The sequence below is a fragment of the Schistocerca piceifrons genome, chromosome 2, assembly GCF_021461385.2.
Source record: "Schistocerca piceifrons isolate TAMUIC-IGC-003096 chromosome 2, iqSchPice1.1, whole genome shotgun sequence".
Lineage (NCBI taxonomy): Eukaryota > Metazoa > Arthropoda > Insecta > Orthoptera > Acrididae > Schistocerca > Schistocerca piceifrons.
Window position 1 is genome coordinate 887,586,740 of NC_060139.1, and position 23,476 is coordinate 887,610,215.

Below are 23,476 nucleotides of genomic sequence, written 5' to 3' on the forward strand. Positions count from 1 at the left end.
TTTTCGTAAGACCGCCCAAAAATGTAACAGGACATACAGAATACTCCACTGAACAATTATGAGATAGGGAACATGAGATCGGAGAAGTCAGCTTAAGGAGTTATGGAAGTGAACTTATCTATCGCTTTGTCTAGCATTACTGTTTTCCAGCTTATTTACAACTAACATTAGACATACCGTGCTGTTTATTTACACGTACATTCTTTATTTCCCACAAGGAAACAAGGAGAACGAGCCTTATTACCTGGAAGTCATGATGCAGGTTTTGTTTACTTTACTTCTCCATAAGCTGGCTCTGTTATATCGTTTCTACATCGTCCCATGGTAGGACATACTATGAGTCATTTACAAACCCATTCATTATTCAGTGCTATTCAGAGATGTACAGTACAGTAGAATGGAGCAGTACCGGCAATGTATTTCCTGGTCGCCGGATTGGAAGGGAGGGTTCTATTCCATGGCCTGCGAGGTCACATGACCTTAATCCCCCTTATGATTTCCTATGGTAATATCTAGAGTCACTTGTGTTTGGATTCAGAGTTGAAGTTATTTGCCAGAGTTGTAGCTGCCTGTGATGTGATTAGAAACACACCAGGGATATTTGTCAGGGTGCGTCAGAATCTTGTTCGCCCATGTCATGCTTAAATTGAGGTGGATGGCCGTCAGTTTCAGAACATTTTGTAAGATACAGTACAAATGGTACATTCATTGTGTCAGTGATGGTCTTTACAGTTAACTAATGAAGTAAAAAAAAGTACACAAAAATGTTATTTTATTCCTATTATCTCCTTAAGCTGGCTTCTCCGACTCCAAGTTTCCTATGTCAAATTTTTGAGTGGAGCATTCTCTATGTGCAGCTAAATTTTTGCAGGCTCTTACGGTAACACCCTTTATAGCGATTGCGTCCGAACGTTTGCGAGTAAAAAAGTAAAGTAAGTCGTTCGAGTACTTATTGACGTTTTTGGCAACAACGTTTACTCCTGTACATGTTAAATACATACTTTATATATTAAAACTATATAGCGTATGTACATCTGAATGTTCATTAGTGTATTGTGTAAAAATCTGAAGTAAACCAGTTAAGACCTTTAAGGTAACAAGGTGTCAGGCAGTAGTAGCCGACCGAGACATACGCAGCAACACGGAAGTAACCGCTTTTGTGACATTTACGAGTTCCTAACCAGGAGCGAATTTTATTATATCATCTGTGCGCTTTAATAGTTTAGTTTCTTGAGTTTCTGTGCGTAAATTTAATATCTAATAGCCACAGTTCTCGCATTTTCGTTTGTGTCGGAAAGTAAACCGATTTTGTGACGGGGGCGAGTTATTTAGTTTCACGCGAGTGCTTCGGTGGTTAGGTTTATGAATATCTGCATATTATTAGATACAGTTCCTGCGATTTTGTCAGGGTCTACATTAGAGTTGCGCAGCACGTGCCGATATTCCGTTATCTGCGTAGTTTAGTTTTCCACGGTCTTTAGTATGGACAGGGACTGCGATTGTTGTGTGACACTTCGCTCTCAGCTTCAGGCTGCGATGGCTTCGGTTACACAGCTTGAGGCTGCAGTGGATGGGCACCACTGTTGTGGGCCGGCCGTGAGGATCCAAAGGACGTCCAGCACGTCCGAGTCCTCCGATCGGTCCTCAGCGGTGGCCAATCCAGTTACTGTTCGCACTGAGGTTGTCCCCTCACCTGTGGTCGAGTGGGAGGCCATCCAGGGCGAAGCAGGCGGCGAAAGACTTCCCAGGCTGCCGCACGCAAGGCCTCCCCGGTTTGTCTGACAAACAGGTTCCAGGTGCTGTCTGTGGCTGACACTGTCGCTGAGCCAGACGCTGTCGCCTGTCCTGATTCAGAGGAAAACACGCACACTGCAAGATCCGGGCAATCACAGAGCGTGGGATTATTGATAGTTGGGAGCTCCAACGTTAGGTGCGTTATGGGGCCCCTTAGAGACTTGGCTGACAAGAAGGGAAAGAAAACCAATACGAACGCCGTTTGCATACCTGGTTGGGTCATCCCAGATGTGTAAATGGTCCTCCCAGATGCCATGAAGAGCACAGGGTGCAACCAGCTGCAGGTGGTTGCTCGCGTCGGTACCAGTGATGTGTGTCACTTTGGATCAGAAATTCTATCTGGTTTCGAGCGGCGAACAGAAGTGGTAAAGGCTGCCAGACTTGCTTGCAAGATGAAAGAAGAGCTGACAATTTGCAGCATGGTCGACAGAACCGATTGCGGACCTCTGGTACATAGCCGAGCCTCTGATTAAATACCTGGGTATTACAATTACGAACAACTTAAATTGAAAGGAACACATAGAAAATGTTGTGGGGAAGGCTAACCAAAGACCGCGTTTTATTGGCAGGACACTTAGAAAATGTAACAGACCTACTAAAGAGACTGCCTACACTACGCTTGCCCGTCCTCTTTGAAAATACTGCTGCGCGGTGTGGGACCCTTAGCAGGTAGGACTGACGGAGTACATCGAAAAAGTTCAAAGAAAGGCAGCACGTTTTGTATTATCGCGAAATATGGGAGAGAGTGTCAATAAATGATACAGGATTTGGGCTGTACATTATTAAAAGAAAGGCGTTTTTCGTTGCGACGGAATCTTCTCACGAAATTCCAAACACAAACTTTCGCCTCTGAATGTGAAAATATTTTGTTGACACCGACCTACATAGGGAGAAACAATCAGCACGATAAAATAAGGGAAATCAGAGCTCGTACGGAAAGATATAGATGTTCGTTCTTTCCGCGCGCTATACGAGATTCGAATAATAGAGAATTGTGAAGGTGGCACAATGAACCCTGTGCCAGGCACTTAAGTGTGATTTGCAGAGTATCCATGTAGATGTAGATGTAGATACATTACATATTTATTTATATATCACATATATTTTGAAATTCAGGTATATAAAAACCCGCAAGTATTAGAACGTAACGTTGAGTCAAAATTTCGAAGCAATCGGTAGAGAATTTTCGGAGGTTTAAGATTTTCAACACATGAACACTTACATTTTTGTTTATTTAGGTGTAAATATTTGTTTGTTCAAAATCTTAAGTATCAAAAAGTTCTTCACCAATTGCTTTGAAATTTTGACATAACACTGCATCCGACTACGCACATGTTTTTATATGCCTACTGAAGCGTCATATTGTACATAAATATGTATATAATATTTAAAGGGGGTAAATTGTTGGAAACAATCACATGTTCGTTAGTTCAAAATCTTAATTCTCCGAAAGCTCTTCACCGATCTCTTTTAAATTTTGATTCAACGTTATACTGGATACACACATGTTTCTATATACCTACAAGAACGCCATATTATATTTATATATACATATATAACATTATTACTTATTTTATCTCTAATAGATATAGTTCTATAGCATATGGCGTTCCAGTTGGTATATGAAACAGGCGCATATCCGAATGCGACGTTGTGTCAAAATTTCAAAGGAATTGGTGAAGAACCTCCGAAGATTTAATATTTTGAATAAACGAATCTGAGATTTTTGTTAACAACGTATCCTCTTTACATACAGTATACGCGTATTTATATATCACACGGCGCTCCAATATGTATACAGAAACACAATAATATTCGAATGCAACGTTGTGTCAAAATTTCAAAGCAATCGGTGAAGAACTTTCGGAGATATGCGATTTTGAAGAAATGAATATTTACATTGTTACTTATATACATTAGCTGAACCTGGCCACTCTTTGTTGTAGCTCAGTATACTAAAACTGAAAAAAGAGAAAAGAGAAAGCACACGTTCCTAATATGTATGGTAATTAGATATACATCCTAATCTCCTTCTCTCCCCTGTGTCTGTCCATCTCACTCTCCTCCTTCCTTTGTCTATCTCCTGCTCCTTCCCCCTCTGTCTGTCCGTCACCTCCTCAACCTCTCTCTGCCCATCACCTCCTCACCCTCTCTCTGTCCATCTCCTCCTCCCATTCTCTCTCTCTCTCTCTCTCTGTCTCTCTCTCTCTCTCTCTCCATCTCCTCCTGCGCTCTCTCTCTGTACATCTCTTCCTTCTCTTTTCGTTGTCGATTTCCTTCCACACCACTGTGCATCTTCTTTTCCCTCCTTCTCTCTGAACTTGAGCCTTGTTTATTGTTATTGTAATTTCAGATTTCGTAGTAGTATTCTAATAATAAATCAATGAGCCGTAAATACAACTTCCTGTTCGGTCACACCGCTACGCTAGTGTACATTTTATATACAAATTTATATATTACAAAGTGGATAATCTATATGTGCCTAAACGTTTATAACAGTAATTTGTCAAAATTTGACGTAAATTGGAAAGGTGCATTTTGAGATGTTCGGTAACAATGTTTCCCTTTACGTGCTACACACATATATTTATTAAGTACATGTATTAAAAATAAACATATCTTAAAGAGCTAGGTACCTAAAAACACGCCCGTATCAGAATTCAACATTGTGCCAGAATGTCAAAGCAATCGATTAAGAACATTTGGAGACTAACGATTTTGAAGAAACCAACATTTACGTTTCATAACATTTCCCATTTTATTACATACATATTACATATATACCAGATGGCGTTCCAGTAGGTATATAAAACACTTGCGTATTCGAATGCAATGTTGCATCAAAATTTCAAAGCAATCCATGAAGAACTTTCGGAGATTTGAGATTTTGAAGAAACGGACATCTATGTTTGTACATAAATAGAAACTGTAAATGTCCCTAAGCGCAAATCTCTGGAACAAACATTAACTTCTCTCCCTCAGCAAAGAGTTTGGGAGTAATAATAGATGAAAATCTAAATTGGATAGAGCACGTAACTGCAGTGTGCAAAAAAGCATCACCATCCCTTCACGTCTTACAAAAGTATAAAAATCTCTTCTCTTTCGATCTGAAAAAGAAATTAGTACAAACGCTTATACTCCCAATCGTTGACTACGGCGATATTATCCTACAAGGCCTCTCTCAGGAAAATTCGCGACGTCTGGAACTGGTTATGAATGCCTGCGTCCGATATATCTTTGACGTTCGACTTTTTGGTCACATTTTACCAGCATATGCAAAATTGTCCTGGCTGCGTGCAGACAAACGCAGAGATTTCCATACACTCTGTCTCATCTACTGCCTTATAAATGTACACTGTCGCTCATATCTCTCCTCGTCCTTAACGTTTATGTCGGAACAACATGACAGAAACACACGTTCCCATCATAATAAAATCCTCTATGTTCCACTGCATCGCTCAGTCACCTTCTCCAAGTCCTTTACAGTAGCGGGAACCCGACTCTGGAATAACCTCCCTCGTTATGTTAAGGAACTTATTACATGTCCAGCTTCAAATAACAGTTAGTGACGTATCAACTTAAGCAACAGTAATGCCTCCCTCTGTACGTGAATGCACTTCACCTCATTACTTCCATCTTTGCCCCTCCTTAAATCTCCCTTCCCCAAAACTCGCTATACTAGTAAACATCTACTTTATACACCAAGATATTAATGTACATCTGCACAAATCTTCATTACTATTGCCAATTTTTCTCATGTTTATCATTATTATTTGATTTTTTTACTGTTATTATTATTGCTTTTATCATTATTTGTATGTATAGCACCTGTTGTAAAAATACTGCCAGCATTTACTTTATTAGGTCTTAGTCATTACTCTTTATTCATATTGTCACTAGAGAAATCTAATTTTCTTATTTTAACTATTGTCATGATGTAACTCTGATGTGCGAAATGCTGAATGTATGGAACAGTGGTCCGATGTAAGAGAGGGCCTGATGACCCTAATCTGATCAGGTTAAATAAATAAATAAATATTCTGCAGTGTTGGGAAACATGGAAGAATCAACACAAATTAGCTTGCCTACGGACATCGGAGGCGACGCACCTCGAAGATGCACGTGGGCTCTATGAAGAAGATGTTGGTGTCCCCACTGACTGGCCGCTGGGTAGCGCCACCCGAGTCAGACGCGTAGAGCGGCGGCAGCATCATGGGCTGCGGCCGTGAGTGGGACAGCTCGATCAGCAGCAGCTCGGCCCACAGGACGACCGCCAGCAGCGCCACCACCAGCACCACCCGCCAGAACACCCTGCCCAACAGGCGAGAGCGGCGTTACATCTCGGCTGCACAACAAGGAACTCGATATCGTTCATCGTATTCGATGTTTTACGAAAGCCTGCAACTGTCTCATTCATGCAAATACATTGCTCGGGTTTGCCACGGGATCATATGGTGCGTATCCCTCAATGCAGGGTGTATCAAAAAGAATCTTCCGATTTTAAAAGTCTCTTACAGATTCTCGTATGGAGGACATAGTGATAGACATCCCTGAGGTTGTGAAGCAGCTGAGTGGGTTGAAAATAAATAATTCGCCAGGTCCTGATGGGATTCCAGTTCGGTTTTACAGAGAGTACTCTACTGCATTGGCTCCTTACTTAGCTTCCATTTATCGCGAATCTCTTGCCCAACGCAAAGTCCCGAGCGACTGGAAAAAAGCGCAGGTGACGCCTGTATATAAGATGGGCAGAAGGACGGATCCTCAAAATTACAGACCAATATCCTTAACATCGGTTTGTTGCAGGACTCTCGAAGATATTCTCAGTTTGAATATAACGAATTTCCTTGAGGCAGAGAAGTTGGTGTCCATGCATCAGCACAGCTTTAGAAAGCATCGCTCCTGCGAAACTCAAACTCGCCCTTTTTTCACATGATATCTTGCGAACCATGGATGAAGGGTATCAGACGGATGCCATATTCCTTGACTTCCGGAAAGCGTTTGACTCGGTGCCCCACTGCAGACTCCTAACTAAGGTACGAGCAAATGGGATTGGTTCCCAAGTATGTGAGTGGCTCTAAGACTTCTTAAGTAATAGAACCCAGTACGTTGTGATCGATGGTGAGTGTTCATCGGAGGTGAGGGTATCATCACGAGTGCCCCAGGGAAGTGTGGTAGGTTCGCTGTTGTTTTCTATCTACATAAATGATCTTTTGGATAGGGTGGATAGTAATGTGCGGCTTTTTGCTGATGATGCTGTGGTGTACGGGAAGGTGTCGTCGTTGAGTGACTGCAGAAGGATACAAGATGACTTGGACAGGGTTTGTGATTGGTGTAAAGAATGGCAGCTAACTCTAAATATAGATAAATGTAAATTAATGTAGATGAATAGGAAAAAGAATCCCGTAATGTTTGAATACTCCATCATTAGTGTAGCGCTTGACACAGTCACGTCGATTAAATATTTGGGCGTAACATTGCAGAGCGACATGAAGTGGGACAAGCATGTAATGGCAGTTGTGGGGAAGGCGGATAGTCGTCTTAAGTTCATTGGTAGAATTTTGGGAAGGTGTGGTTCATCTGTAAAGGAGACCGCTTATAGAACACTAATATGACGTATTCTTGAGTACTGCTCCAGCGTTTGGGATCTCTATCACCTCGGATTGGGGGAGGACATAGAAGCAATTCAGAGGCGGGCTGCTAGATTTGTTACTGGTAGGTTTCATCATCACGTGAGTGTCACGGAAATGCTTCAGTAACTTGGGTGGGAGTCTATAGAGGAAAGGAGGCGTTCTTTTCGTGAATCGCTTCTGAGGAAATTTAGAGAATCAGCATTTGAGGCTCACTGCAGAACAATTTTACTGCCGCCAACTTACATTTCGCGGAAAGACCACAAAGATAAGATAAGAGAGATTAGGGCTCGTACAGAGTCATATAGGCAGTCATTTTCCCTCCTTCTGTTTGGGAATGGAACAGGGAGAGAAGATGCTAGTTGTTCGAGGTACCCTCCGCCACGCACCGTATGGTAGATTGCGGAGTATGTATGTAGATGTAAATGTAGATGTTATTTGAGACATGTGCGTGAACAATGTATTGTTGGAAAGAGCAAACTCTCGTGTTTTACATGGTCACCACTAGGCAGCAGCAGTGAGCGCCCATTTCAGTTCTAGTAAAAATGATGTCGGGACAACAGAAAGCATTGTGTGTTCCACGTTTCGCGCAGTGCGGGTCAGCAATAACTGTTCAGCGTGACTTTCGTACTAGGTATGGTGGGTATTCTCCTACAGCACAGAGCATTAGACGATGGCATGAACAATTGCAAGGAACAGTTGTTTGTGAGAAGGGAAATCGCCGGGCCGTCCCCGAGTGTCTGACACAGACGTCGAACACTTCCGCCATAGTTTCACAAGGAGTTCGCAGAAATCCATTCGCTGTGCAGCTCGACAGTTCAACATGCCCCTGATGACTGTCTGGCATGCGTTGCGTCGACGTTTACACATGAAACCATACAACATTCAGTTACTGCAAGCTCTTCATGAACGGGTAATACGACGGACCACGGCCAGGGAAACCGACAGGCTGGGGCGAGCCCCCGAAGAGAGGACACTGCAGACATTCTGCAAGCTACAGCGAGAAGCCGGGTGGACGCCCTCGCCTCGCTCGAGGACGGACACGTTGCGAAGGGCCTGTCTCAGAATGAGAAGCGGGCCGAGAACTGATGGACACCTGCAGCCATTAGAATTATACTGAGTGCACTATCCGAAAATTACCTCGAGCAATTAAACAGAGAACCGACTCGAGGAGATAACATCTTGGACCTACTGATAACAAACAGACCCGAACTTTTCGACTCTGTAAGCGCAGAACAGGGAATCACTGATCATAAGGTCGTTGCAGCATCCCTGAATATGGAAGTAAATAGGAATATAAAAAAAGGGAGGAAGGTTTATCTGTTCAGCAAGAGTAACAAGAGGCAGATGTCAGACTACCTAACAGATCAAAACGAAAATTTCTGTTCCGACACTGACAATGTTGAGTGTTTATGGAAAAAGTTCAAAGCAATCGTAAAATGCGTTTTAGCCAGGTACGTGCCGAGTAAAACTCTGAGGGACGGGAAAAACCCACTGTGGTTCAACAACAAAGTTAGGAAACTACTGTGAAAGCAAAGAGAGCTTCACTGCGAGTTTAAACGCAGCCAAAACCTCTCAGACAAACAGAAGCCAAACAATGTCAAAGTTAGCGTAAGGAGGGCTATGCGTGAAGCGTTCAGTGAATTTGAAACTAAAATTCTATATACCGACTTCACAGAAAATCCTAGGAAGTTCTGGTCTTACGTTAAATCAGTAAGTGGCTCGAAACAGCATATCCAGACACTCCGGGATGAAAATGGCATTGAAACAGAGGATGACACGCATAAAGCTGAAATACTAAACACCTTTTCTCAAAGCTGTTTCACAGAGGAAGACCGCACTGCAGTTCCTTCTCCAAATCTTCGTACGAACGAAAAAATGGCTGACATCGAAGTAAGTGTCCAAGGAATAGAAAAGCAACTGAAATCACTCAACAGAGGAAAGTCCACTGGACCTGACGGGATACCAATTCGATTCAACACAGAGTACGCGAAAGAACTTGCCCCACTTATAACAGCCGTGTACCGCAAGTCTCTAGAGGAACGGAAGGTTCCAAATGATTGGAAAAGAGCACAGGTAGTTCCAGTTTTCAAGAAGGGTCGTCGAGCAGATGCGCAGAACTATAGGCCTGTATCTCTGACGTCGGTCTCTTGTAGAATTTTGGAACATGCTTCTTGCTCGCGTATCATATCATTTCCGGAAACCCAGAATCTACTCTGTAGGAATCAACATGGATTCCGGAAACAGCGATCGTGTGAGACCCAAATCGCTTCATTTGTTCATGAGACCCAGAAAATATTAGATACAGGCTCCCAGGTAGATGCCATTTTCCTTGGCTTCCGGAAGGCCTTCGATACAGTACCGCACTGTCGCCTGATAAACAAAGTAAGAGCCTACGGAATATCAGACCAGCTGTGTGGCTGGATTGAAGAATTTTTAGCAAACAGAACACAGCATGTTGTTCTCAATGGAGAGACGTCTACATACGTTAAAGTAACCTCTGGCGTGCCACAGGGGAGTGTTATAAGACTATTGCTTTTCACAATATATATAAATGACCTAGTAGATAGTGTCGGAAGTTCTATGCGGCTTTTCGCGGATAGTGCTGTAGTACACAGAGAAGTTGCAGCATTAGAAACTTGCAGCGAAATGCAAGAAGATCTGCAGCGGATAGGCACTTGGTGCAGGGACTGGAAACTGACCCTTAACATAGACAATTGTAATGTATTGTGAATACATAGAAAGAAGGATCCTTTATTGTATGATTATATGATAGCGGAACAAACTCTGGTAGCAGTTACTTCTGTAAAATATCTGGGATTATGCGTACGGAACTATCTGAAGTGGAATGATCACATAAAATTAATTGTTGGTAAAGCGGGTGTCGGGTTGAAATTCATTGGGAGAGTCCTTAGAAAATGTAGTCCACCAACAAAGGAGGTGGCTTGCAAAACACTCGGTCGACCTATACTTGAGTATTGCTCATCAGTGTGGGATCCGTACTAGGACGGGTTGACAGAGGAGATAGAGAAGATCCAAAGAAGAGCGGCGCGTTTCGTCACAGGGTTATTTGGTAAGCGTGATAGCGTTACGGAGATGTTTAGCAAACACAAGTGGCAGACTGCAAGAGAGGGCGCTCTGCATCGCGGTGTAGCTTGCTGTCCAGGTTTCGGGAGGGTGCGTTTCTGGTTGAGGTATCGAATGTATTGCTTCCTCCTACTTATACCTCCTGAGGAGATCACGAGTGTAAAATCAGAGAGATTCGAGCTCGCACGGAGGCTTTCCGGCAGTCGTTCTTCCCGCGAACCATACGCTACTGGAACAGGAAAGGGAGGTAATGACAGTGGCACGTAAAGCGTCCTCCGCCACGCACCGTTGGGTGGCTTGCGGAGTATAAATGTAGATGTAGATGTAGTCGTAGATGGAACGCCAAGAATGTACGCGAGAAAGCATGTGAGTTCTTCCGACCTGACTTGGAAAGCAGGAATGTGACAACGATTCCAGCACCCCAAGGGCACAGCGAGGACACACACAAAGTGCGGGGAATTGGGGCAGGGAAGCGTGCGAAAGAAGTCAGCATTCATAAGAAGATGCTTTTCCCGACACTAAGGACATTTCTTATAAATCATGGATGCCGTCAAATTTTGAGACAAAGGCAGACATGAGTCTGTCCAAGCCGGACGCAGAGAGGGCGATTAAAAAGAAGTGTTCTAGCTGCTCTCACTACAGCCTCGGAATGCAGGAAGACAGCTTAAGAATGTGAAATCGTGAGAAAGATGCCGATTCACGAGGCACACGCCAGCCACGCCAGGAAATTTCCACCCCGCTCGGAGAGGCGTGGCTAATTAACGGCGATCTGTCATTGGGCTGCATCGAAAATTTTGTTCGCAAATGACAACGCCGAATGGAAGAGTATTGCGAAGAGGAGTTGAGCTGAGAGAGGGAGGAAAAGCGAGGGAGAGAGTCATGGAGACATCTCGGAAGCGAGAGGACATCGGTGCTCTTGCACCCATTGCTAACATCCGCCTTCCGACACCGTGATAACACAGCTTCGGCCACGCAACCGGCAACGAGCAGATAACGCGGAGATCATAGCTGGGTCTCGCCGCAAAGCCGCGATTGCTCATGGGGACAGTCGACTCGCGCCACACAGCTCCAAGGCGACGCGCCGAAACGACGCAGCGCCTGCCGCCGACAGCAATACACAACGAACGATAACGAATAATGGTGACACGGTTCGTACCCTCCTCCTTCCCCTTAATAACCGAGTCGTGTGCACGCCCAGTCAAATCGTCCTTGGATTTATAATTTTGTTTTGGTTTGTGTAAACAGGAAGAAAATAAATACATTTCTTTTTGTTTTAATCACAAAAGTAACCTTTTACATTCATACATTAACCCCTTAATTTCGTACCCTTTGTGTTTGATTTCATTTAATTATTGAAATCAATTAATTATTGGTTCCTAACGTGGGGCAATCTCATCAGTCATCTGCTCGTCATTTCATGTTCGACAGCAAGGAGAAGAAATCTTAGTTCGCTACAAAGGTGACAAGCAACATCTCGTGGAGTTCCGTAATTTCGTCCTTGGAAAGATGGAGGATGATATATTTCCTCTACGCTTAGTGTTTAGCGAAGAGGCAACAATCCATTTAAATACGAAGGTGAATCGTCATAATCTGAGAATCTGGGGTACAGAATAACCACATGAAGTTGTACAACATGAGAGGGACTCTCCAAAATATAATGTGTTTTGTGCATTTCAAGGGAGAATGTGCATGGTCCATTTTTCTTTGCCGAGAACACTGTTACATAAAGCTCATATCTCGATATGATTGAGAACTTTCTTTTCCCACAGTTGGAGACTGATTCGAACGACTTCATTTACCAACAGGATGGGGCACCGCCACAGTGGCATCTGGAAGTGTGGCAATTTTTAAATCGAAGTATTACTGAATATGGATCGGTCGCACTGGACCAAATGATTCAGCCTCGCATTACTGGCCTCCAAGACCACCGGACCTGACTGTCTCTGACTATTTATTGCGGGCGTTTATATAAAACTCTGTTTATGTGCCTCCGTAACCAACAACAATGAATGAACTGAGACATCGCATAACATCAGCTGTAACTCAAGACATACTCGCTGCAGTGTGGGAACAACTTGAATACCGCATTGAAATATGCCATGTATCTCAAGGGGTTCCATATTGAACGCCTATGCAAAAATATGAAAAAAACTTTTTGAGTTTTCCATTCATCAAAAAACAAAATTCATTGTATATATTTATTAGTTTCAGAAATATAAACGTGCGAAATCGGATGATTATTTTTGATACTCCATATATTTTGTAGATACAACTGTTCGACATCTTCAGGTGGTAGTAACTGCTGCTGACACTGCGGCAAGACACGACTGATGATAATCTCTTGGCGGTGGTGTCGAACTTCATCATCAGGCCAGGAGCAGGCAATACGCGTGCGCGGAAAGACGCTGGAGTTGGAGGAAAGTGGTGCTTATAGTGCCCCCTGCCGGGAGCCACAGAAAGGCCTCCTGCATATGTGCTGTGGGCAAAGACTGTGCTGCCGGACGCTCCTGTGGTTAAAAACTGAATTAAATCTCAACAGTGAGCTGCGTCGACTCAAAAATCGGAAGGTCTTGTTTCTCCGGTTCTAATTTAATGGCACCCAGGGCTGGATTACAGGCAGCGCTTACTTGGAAACCTGCATCCCTGTTGATAAGCGTGTCCACCTTACGGATATATATCGCCTCCTTAACAACAGACTCGCAGATAGATGATACTGAGGATAAAACTTCAACCTGCTTCCTTGATCCCCCTCATACCCTGGTTGCTCCTCTCCTCTCCTCTCCTCTCCTCTCCTCTCCGACCCCCGACCTCTGCCACACCTTCACCGTTGTGTCCCTCCTACCCTTCACCTCTACACCCTTCATCTCCTTTCCCAAAGTAGTTTCCATCGACTCCCCCTCCCAGATGATGCCCTCTCTCCCTCCATTTATCCCTCCTATCAACTTTCATCCTCACCCCCCTCCTCCCTTTCACTGTCCTTTCCTGGGCTCCCTCTCACCCCTTCCATCCTGTTTTTTCCCCGACTACCCCCTGTCTGCCTCCCTTCTCTCCCCTGAGTCCTTTTTGCTCTCCCCTCCACCGCCTTTCCCACTTCTTCTTGCCTCCACCCAGCCCCCCTATTTTTCTATGTCCCCTCACTCCGTCTGCTCCCCCCTTTTTTCCTTTCCTCTCCTCCCCCCTTTTTTCCGCTTCATCGGTCCGGGTCCTCCCCCTCCCTCCCCCCCTAATTTGTCGCCGTGTCGCCTGTATAGTGCTGTTTCCAGTGAGTGTTCAGTGTTGTGCGCCCCCTGTCAGTGTTGTGAACAGCCTCCATACTGTCACTAGTTGTGTTTTTTTATCTCATGCGAACAGAAACCAGACTGTCGCCATGTTTTTTTTAATTGTCTGTCTACTATTTTAACTGTCTGCATCCTGTGTGTTTAATTATCATCGCCAACCCTTTGTTTTATGCTTTAACTTCCGCAACTTTCCGCCATTTTACAATTTATGTCACCGTTTTTATCGCCTGCTTTTATTGTTTATTATCTTCTTCCGTTTTAAGAATTTTGTAGGCTGAAGAGCGGCGTACTAAGCTACTGGCAGCCTGCCCCCTTCGGGGGAAATCGAAACTCAATAAAGGAAAAAAAAAGAAAACAAAAAAAAAATTCGATGCCCCATATCCAGGCAATGTTCCACTACTGCTGATTTATCAGGTTGCCCAGCGTGTGTGACGATGGTGTACAGCACAACGTTCTTGCACGGTTCGGCATATCTGCCCTATATAATATGTCCCACACAATTGGGACCTTATTTACGCCATGTTTCCTAAGGCCGAAATCGTCTTTGACCAACATAACAACTTCCTCAGTTTTGCTGATAGCCGAAAACAGACTTGATGTGGTGTCTCTTGAGGATTCTTTCTATTCTTGAAGACACACCGTCAAAATGAAACGGCGTTATTGCCGTGCTCGAACGTTGTATTGAACACCACCGTCATAAACGCCTGGGGCAACTCGATAAATCAGCGGTGGCGGAGCAATGCCTGGACACGGGACATCGCATGTTTTACGGGAAGACCGTAGTTTTACCCTCAGAGTTTTCTTAATGAGGCCACACATATCCGTGCGGCGGACAATCTGATCAACACGGATGCAGATTTTCAATTAAGTGCCGCACTGGCTGCATTTAATTTAAAACAGAAGAAAGAAGTTCCGGTTCGTGAGTCGACGCTGCTCACTACTGAGATTTAACTCAGTTTTCATCCACAGCAGCGTCCGGCAGCACAGTGTCCACAGAGCACACACCGAAGGCTCGTCTGCGGCTCCCGTCGGGGGGCACTACGAACGCCGCTTTCCTCAAACTGCGAACGTCTTCCCGCGGAAGCGTATTGCCCGATCCCGGTCTGTTGTAGCTCGACGCCGCCGCGCGATTATCATCAGTCGCATCTTGCAGCAGTGAAAACAGTGTAACTACCATCACCTGAAGATGTCAAACAGTTGTATCGACGAAATATTGTGGGATTTGCACAATATCAGCCGGCGGCAGACGAGAGAAGTGTATTTGCGACAGATCTGTCAGGAAAGCCTAAAAGTCTTGTGTGTCTTTCATTATTTAAATAATGAAAAACTGCAACAATTACTTTTTCATACTTAGCACAACGCGTTTGGAGAATTTATTCTCATTTTCAGGTGCATTTGTTTAATTGAATATTTTGGGAATGTTTCCATGCGTGATTTTCTGCCTCTCTTGCATTGTACATAACTCTTTGAGGTTATGTCGCAATCGGAAAATCGAACAAAATGAATCTTCGAGCCTTTTAGTCTGATAAAATTGGAAATGATATTTTTGTTAGTCTGCTTACAGATATTTTGCCACCTCTATTACACAAAATTCTCTCTCTCTCTCTCTCTCTCTCTCTCTCTCTCTCTCTCTCTCTCACTCACACACACACACACACACACACACACACACACACTCTCTCTCTCTCTCTCTCTCTCTCTCTCTCTCTCTCTCTCACACACACACACACACACACATGAATTATTACTTAGACTATTTGTTTCAATAATCAAAACATGCTACACACGTATTTTGACTCCACGGATTCACAAAGAGTTTGTACCAAGTCAGAAGTGTTACAGTGTTTTTTGATTACATTACACTAAGATGATAAAATCATGGGGTAGCGACATGCTCATATACAGATGGCGCTAGTTTCGGGTTTACAAGTTATAAAACGGCAGAGCTGTCATTTGCACTCAGGTGATACATGCGGAAAAATTTCCGACTTGATCATGGCCGCAAGACGGGAATTAACAGACTTGTACTTCCCATTTTTGAAATCGCTGGGAAATTCAATATTCCGAGATACATAGCGTCAAGAGTGTGCCGAAAATACCAAATTTGAGGCTGCCTCTAACCACGGACAGCGCTGTGAGCGAGGGCCTTCACGTAACGACCGAGAGCAGAGGAGTGTAGCGACGGCCTTCACGTAACGACCGAGAGCTGAGGAGTTAGCGTAGAGTTGTCAGAGATAAAAGACAAGCGCAGAAATCAATGTGGAACGTACGACGAACATATCCGTTGTCACAGTGCGGTGAAATTTGGCGTCAAAGGACTTTGACAGTAAACAACCTACGGGAGTGCCTTTGCTAACAGAACGATATCGCCTGGAGCGCCTCTCCTGGGATCGTGACCATTTCGGTTGGACGCTAGACGACTGGAAAACCATGACCTGGTCAGTGAGTCCCTATTTTAGTTGGTAGGAGCTCATAATAGGGTGCAAGTGTGGCGCAGATCCCACGAAACCATGGATCCAAGTTGTCAACAAGGCACTGTGCAAGCTGGTGGTGGCTCCATGATGGTTTGGGCTGTGTTTACTTTTGTATCCCGCCTGGATAGGCGGCGCGTGGGTCTACTCCTGTGAACTGCTTCTGTAATATAGGCCGAGAGTGAAGGAAGCGAGTAGGAGCAGGAAAGGTGAAGCACTTCGTTACTGCATGTAACTTCATCCCTTTTACTAAAGTCGAAAACGCAAGTAAATAAATGCATACATAACTTTGGCTAGGATGAGCACGTAGGTGTGAGGCCGTAGTCCATGTCTTATCAAAATCTCAGTAGCAAGCTACCCCACTCGTAGTCGAAGCGATGTTTCCAGACGGTCTGCTCTTGATGAAACTGACTGAAATCAAGACGGCACTCGCTGAGCTCCACAGCTTCGGCCAGAGGGCGCTGTGGTCGGCGTAGTTAGTCCTCTCTCGTAGTGCCAACTTACGAGAGCGTGCACCTACGTTGTGGCATCGTAACTATCGACACTACATTTACATGGAATGGACTGGGTCTTCTGGTGCAATTGAAACGACCATTGATTGAAAATGTTTGTTCGGTTACTTGGAGACCAGTCATTCGTGGACTTCATTTTTATGGATGGCAAAAACGCCATGTCATCGACCCACAGTTACTCGCAATTGCTTTGAATAATATTCTGGACAATACGAACGCTTGATTTGGCCACCCACATCGCCCAACGTGAATCAAGAGGTCAGTTCACGCAGAAAATCATGCAAAGGCAACACTTTCGGAATCATGAACGGCTAGAGAGGCAGCATGGCTCAACATTTCTGCAGGATACTTGTTGAGTCCATGCCACGTCGAAATTCTGCACTATACCAGGCAAAAGAGAGTCCGACGCTATATTTGGAGGTACACCATGACTTTTGTCACCTCATTATATATGTTATTGCTTGATTTGTATACTAAAGAAAGATAGAAGTTCCGGTAGTCTGACCTTCAAGGGGTTCTTTTAAATGTTAGCTTAGGGCTTTTCTGCGCATTTTTAAAGTGCCAATACAACATTTGTACTGGCGAAGAATAAAGTTCTGTCTTACATCTCACAATCTATGGTTCTGATGTTTTTCGTCATAGGTACCGGTAGGAAGTACCGGCACAGGCCATCACAAATCAAGCTGCTGACCACTAAAAAGTCGAATATATATTTATATATATACGGAGTGTCCCTCCTATGTTTTGTCAAACGCATTCTCTCCGGTGTTTCTACCGATATTTGAATTTTGTTCTGCCACTGTTTAACTGAAGTCAGCCCAAACAAACACTGCCCATTATGTCTCTCAAGCGACGCTCAGTTTCGATGGAAAGCGTCGGTTTGTTTCCCGTTACAAACAAAATGATTCTTAAATCGGAATTTTATGTCTCCATTCGACGGAGCGGTCCCAAATTAGTTTAGTACGACATTCTTTTTACCCATATGTATTGACTGGGGCAGTGAAACACGAAGAATAATCAGTACTCCAGCAGCGATCGAGCAGCGCGCTTCTGCATGCCGGTGGCGCTCTGCGCGAGTCAGGCGGTGCTGTCGACGCCCGAGTATGTGTAAGGAAATGTACATATTTCTGATTTACTATCTTATGCAGGAGGGACATTGGAGAAGGGTAAGTGATTCACTGTCTGGTTTTCCATTGAGGATTTTTTCTCTTCGCTTTTCGTAGTGTGCAAAGCGCAAGCTCCTCCATTAAATCCATTGTATTTGATTTTTGAAAATAGTAGAGAATCTTAAGATCTTCTACGTTTGTGAATGAGTGTCCAATGTTTTTTATGTCTGATGCTATTGCTGATTTTGTAAATTGGTTATGTAACAATGATGTGTTCAGCGTACCTCATTTGAAAATACTTGCCAAGTTGCCGTATAAAATAGTTTTAGCAAGTTTTACGTGTTATTTTGCATACATATAAGCCCAAGAACTTATCGTTTTTATTGTTTAAGACGTGGACTAATTTCTGTTGTAATTTGCGGTTTGTGAAAAAAGATTCTTTCAGTTCATGTGACTTAAGTAGGTTCGCTACTTCAAGATACACATTTACAAGGAATCTGATGTCCACGCTTAGAAGTTTTTGTGCTCTCCTTTCTTTTTCTTTACTGCTGTTTCCGTTGCCAGTTTAATGATCAAGTGACACAAGCAGCCACTTGAGATTCCAAGCTGAGAAGAGGGCCAGAGGTGTTCAAGTGCAAAATTTGAGTAGGGGATGCATCGTAATTGGTAGGGAAAACTGAAAGTATACAATAGTAGAAGCAAAAACGTTCAGGGAAAATGGGTCCACAAACTAAATGTTACTGAGATAGTTACGAATGTGTGGCTATCAGCCACGAGTGACTTCAGATCAAGAGGTGTCCTGGTTAGTCTAACCATCTTCTCGATCAAGCACCTGTTTAATTGAACTCAAATTTCACTCAAGGCCTGACTTGCCAAGAAATGTAATGCTGCTCCAGCACAGATTTTTTTAATAGAATATTTCTCTTTCATACCATACAGAAATTTGTGTTTTCCTTTTCAGTTGCATACATTGAAATTTTGACCGCGTATCAGTTTTCATATGTACTAAATAGATTCCAATTTTTATGAATCTGGGTTCACATCATTTGTTTTTGACACATGAAAATTTATACCAGGCCGGGCCTCCAACCCAGATACCCCGCTTATCGCGAGCGGTCGCCTTAACCACTTTTTTTTTTTTTTTTTTTTTTAAGTCTCATCTTGTTCGCTTTTGTTCGTTACGTCTGCTCGGGGCGGACGTCGTAAGACATCCGTTTACGTTCGTTGATGTTCCATTAACTCAGTTTTTTTTTTTATTACAGAGGGCAGCTAACCCTCTGACCGAACACGCTGAGTTACCGTGCCGGCAACCACTTCGGCTATCGGAGCACTCCTCCACTCTAATGTGAATGTACAGACACTGTATAAAAACAGACATTGTAACCATCATTGACTTATCCATGCCTCGACGGGCAAAAACGACCATAAAATATTTTTTTCTCCCTGTGTGGGAACCACGAAATGCAGGAGTGAGGATAGTGGATTCTGTGACATGGAATTTTTGGGTCTGTTCTGGAGGAGTGCTCAGATATCCGAAGTTGTTGAGGGAGTCGCTCGCGATAAGCGGGAAATCCGAGTTACTCTGAAAATGCGAATTAATCTCGTGATAATTACCACAGCTGTAATCGTCACAACAATGTCGGTTCCTTCAGAAATGCATGAATGACTGGAGGGCATTGTAATGTGATGATACAGACGCCGTATAAACACAGATATTGTAAGCATCATTCAATTTTCAAATACTTTCATTGCCAGTTTTCTGAAATTAAGTTATTTACATGTAACACACTGTAGCTAAACAGTGCCTTATGAATCTGGGTTCACATCATTTGTTTTTGACATATGAAAATTTATACCAGGCCAGTCCTCAATATAAAATTAGATTATAATTTTGTATTTCTGTCCCTCTGTTTTTGTAACGGAATTTCCAAATTAAGGAATTATAAAATCGCATCATTAAACTAAAATATTTAATAAATTAAAAAAAGTGAAAATTTATTGTCATTCTTTCCATTTGGTGTAATAGAAAGTACATTTTTATGAAACCTAGAAAAACACAATAGGTTTTTCTGTTTTCACTAAATGCTTTCCTACATCTCAGGAACTACCTTACGCATATTGTTTCTACTGTTAATATTTAGCACTGGAATAAGATTCAGAAATTTATTTCTGTTACTGAGGAATGTCTCTGTAGTACTTATTTTTGAAAGAAAAATACCCATTTCCATGACGACTAGACGCAGACTTTATTTTTAAATTTATTACGAAGAGCTCTAAGAAAGACAATTAATATCCAAAAGGTGATATGTCACATGTTTGAGAAAATGTTCTCGAACTGGTCTTGGCTGTTTCATTACTTTGTCCCCATATGGATGACGGGTGAGCTATCAGCTTGACAAGTGTTCCACCCTCCAGTTAAATGAATTGCAAATATATAAAATCGAAATAACGTAATTAAAAAGGCGAGACATTAACATAGTTTTTTTTAAACTGATTAAGAGATGGCTGTAAAAGCAAAGAATATTTAGACGTTATATGCTGAAGTAGGGTATGGGTATAAGCAAAGGAAATCCAGTTGGTTGTAATCTAAAGCTATGGGGGTAGATTGAGTGGCAAGATTCGAGAAGAAATAGACTAGGAGGCTAAGATGCAAACTGGGCTGTGGTATGAAGAGGAAAGGAGTACAGGTTAGAAGGAGATCAAGATGGGGAGCTGTGATCCGACGGACTGGGTGAGCAACAATATGCTCCTGTTTGCTGATGATGTCGTGGTGCACTGGAGGGTGTCATAGTTGAGTGACGGGAGGAGGATAAAAGATGACTGGAACAAAATTTCTAAGTGGTGTGATGAATGACTGCTTGCTATAAGTGTGCACAAATGTGAGTTAATGCAGCTGAGGAGAAAAAAGAATCCTATTATTTTAGAACATAGTATTAGTTTTTACTGCCTGACGCAGTCATGTCGATTATATATCTAGGTGTAACGTTGCAAAAATATATGAAATGGAGTGAGCATATAAGGATGGTAGTACGGAAGGCGAATGGTCGACTTCAGTTTATTGTGAGAAATTTAGAAAAGTGTGGCTTGTTACTAAAGGAGACCGTGTAGAACGACCCATTCGTTAGTACTGCTCGAGTGTTTGGGATCCCATCGAAGAAGTTCAGCAGTAGGCTGCCAGATTTGTTATGGGTAGATCCGAACAGCAGGTGAACATTACGAAGATGCTTCGTGAAAGCAAGTGGGAATCCCTGGAGGGAAGACGAAGTTGTTTTCACGGAACAGTATTGAGAAAATTTAGTGGACTGGAATTTGGAGCTAACTGCAGAGCCGGCCGCGGTGGCCGTGCGGTTCTAGGCGCTCCAGTCCGGAGCTGCGCTGTTGCTACGGTCGCAGGTTCGAATCCTGCCTCGGGCATGGGTGTATGTGATGTCCTTAGGTGTTTAAGTAGTTCTAAGTTCTTGGGGACTGATGACCACAGCAGTTGAGTCCCATAGTGCTCAGAGCCATTTGAACCACTTGAACCAGCTGACTGCAGAATGATTCTATTGACGTCAGTATCCATTTCGTGTAAGGACCACAAAGATAAGACAAGAGAAATTAGGGTTTGTATGGAGACAAACAGATAGTCGTTTTGACGTCGTTCTGTTTGCGAGTAGAAGAGAAAAGGAAATAGCTAGTAGTAGCACAAGGCACCCTCCACAAAGCTCAATACGGTGGCTTGCAGAGTATATAGATGTAGATTATATTAATAGGATAAAGTAGGGAATGTTACGTCTGAAAGATTGAATAAATATCAATGCAGATTTGACTGTCTGGGAGACAGTCAGAGTCCATTGGGAGTGGATGAAGAGAGTAGGTTTGATGGGATGACTCGGTATACATGCAACAGTTTGTTAGGATTAGATATGAGAAACGAAACAGTGGAGTTATGTGAACAAAATTTGCAGATTTAGCATATACTGAGTCGTTCGATGTGGGCCAGGACGAGAAGAATTTCGGCGAGATATTAAAATTGTCACGTGGGGGAAGGAAAGAGAAAGGCAAAGCCGGCTTTAGAGGCATCATGGAGTGCATGGCGTTCGAGTTGAAAGCTGTCTCTTTATTCGGCACTTTCATTTCTGGCCATTATATCTCGTTTCTAGTACATCGCATTGTTTGTCTTTGATATAGTCTGTGCGAAACTGCTATAATCAATTTCGATTAACCGATATGTGCACTGCAGCAACCTATTTGCTTGGTCCCTGTAGCAATTTTAAGTCTTTGGAGTTAGCTGCTTTCGATCAGTGGCAACCATTTGCGAATTGTCGCCCATACGCTCCTCCATGTTTGAAAGAGAATCCACCATTCCACGATTCTAATTCTGTTGATGACGATGATACTTTCGAGTCCGTAAACTGTTTTGGGTGGGTCGGGTGCTTGACTTGGAACCATGTTCTTGAGAGAAGGTTGCTTTTGTCTCACGGAGGTCCATGCTGTTATGCAGATACTACAGTGAGTAAAGAACTGGTAGGTCCCATTACATTTTATTTGCTGCATTAAGTTTTGTTCTCGCGCTGAAAGTAGATAGGTACTGCTTACTTACGATCATTCTGCGAATAGGTATCAGGTTGTGTGCTTGCCGACAGTGAAATGGGAACTCATAGGTTGCTTGTATGTAACTGATCGGAAGCTAATTATACCATCGTTCCTTATTTTGTCTCACTTTGCGATATTGTAAATTCAAAGATGTAACCTTCTCTCGAAGTATAAGAACATAGTTTTTCCCTCAGTCATAATTTAGAGTTGGGAAAACGATGTGCCAGCCAGGGTGGCCGAGCGGTTCTAGGTTCTACAGTCTGGAACCGCGCAACCGCTACGGTCGCAGACTCGAATCCTGCCTCGGGCATGGATGTGTGTGATGTCCTTGGGTTAGTTAGGTTTAAGTATTTCTAAGTTCTAGGGGACTGATTACCTCAGAAGTTGGGTCCCATAATGCTCAGAGCCATTTGAACCAATTGAAACGATGTTTCTTCCACTTGGAAACTGAAATTTTGCAGCTGAGGATTCGAACATCCCTGCAGGGCTGTAAAACAATTTTCTTGTGTTCGGTGATAATGTACTGCCTGTAATTCAGTTCTCTCGCTTTTATTTTTACTACAAACTTTATCATTCCTTGTATCAAGTTATCTGAGTGTGCCATCTTGCTTGGGCGCCATCGTGTTAAAACACTCTGATCCACAAACGAAAGGAGGCAGTTGATATTGCCACTCGACTGCCAATAGCGTCACATGGATATTTCTACCTTGTGCGCATCATCGGCCATGGTGACGGGTTCATTATACTCAACAATTAAGAAATAATCATAGAGAAACTAGACTATTTTGTGTATTCACAAACAGTCGGTAGTACTTAGGCTATATAGGATCTGATGATTTTGAAAAAATCGTTTAAAAACGAAAATTATAAAATTATGAAAATGTGATGTTTTGCTTTGTTTATCGCAGTCTGTTCTAACAGAAAATCTGTAAACGGCAACGGCACGAATTTAGAAACTTCTTCCAACATCTATCGATCAGAATCACGGTGACAGGGTATTTAAAACATTATACAGATTCTTTCCTT

The 23,476-nt window shown here is 43.1% G+C and overlaps 1 protein-coding gene across 1 annotated transcript in view; it reads right to left on the reverse strand.

Annotated features, from left to right (window-relative positions):
* The window catches only part of LOC124775967, a 68,006-nt gene extending 44,952 nt beyond the window's left edge, over nt 1-23,054 (reverse strand). Inside the window, exons 1-2 of the mRNA XM_047250808.1 lie at nt 23,017-23,054; nt 5,904-6,105 (exon numbers count right to left, since the gene is read on the reverse strand). Coding sequence (XP_047106764.1) covers nt 5,904-6,105; nt 23,017-23,054 — 240 coding nt within the window. The remainder of the gene's footprint in view (nt 1-5,903; nt 6,106-23,016) is intronic.
* Nucleotides 23,055-23,476: the final 422 nt, after the last annotated feature.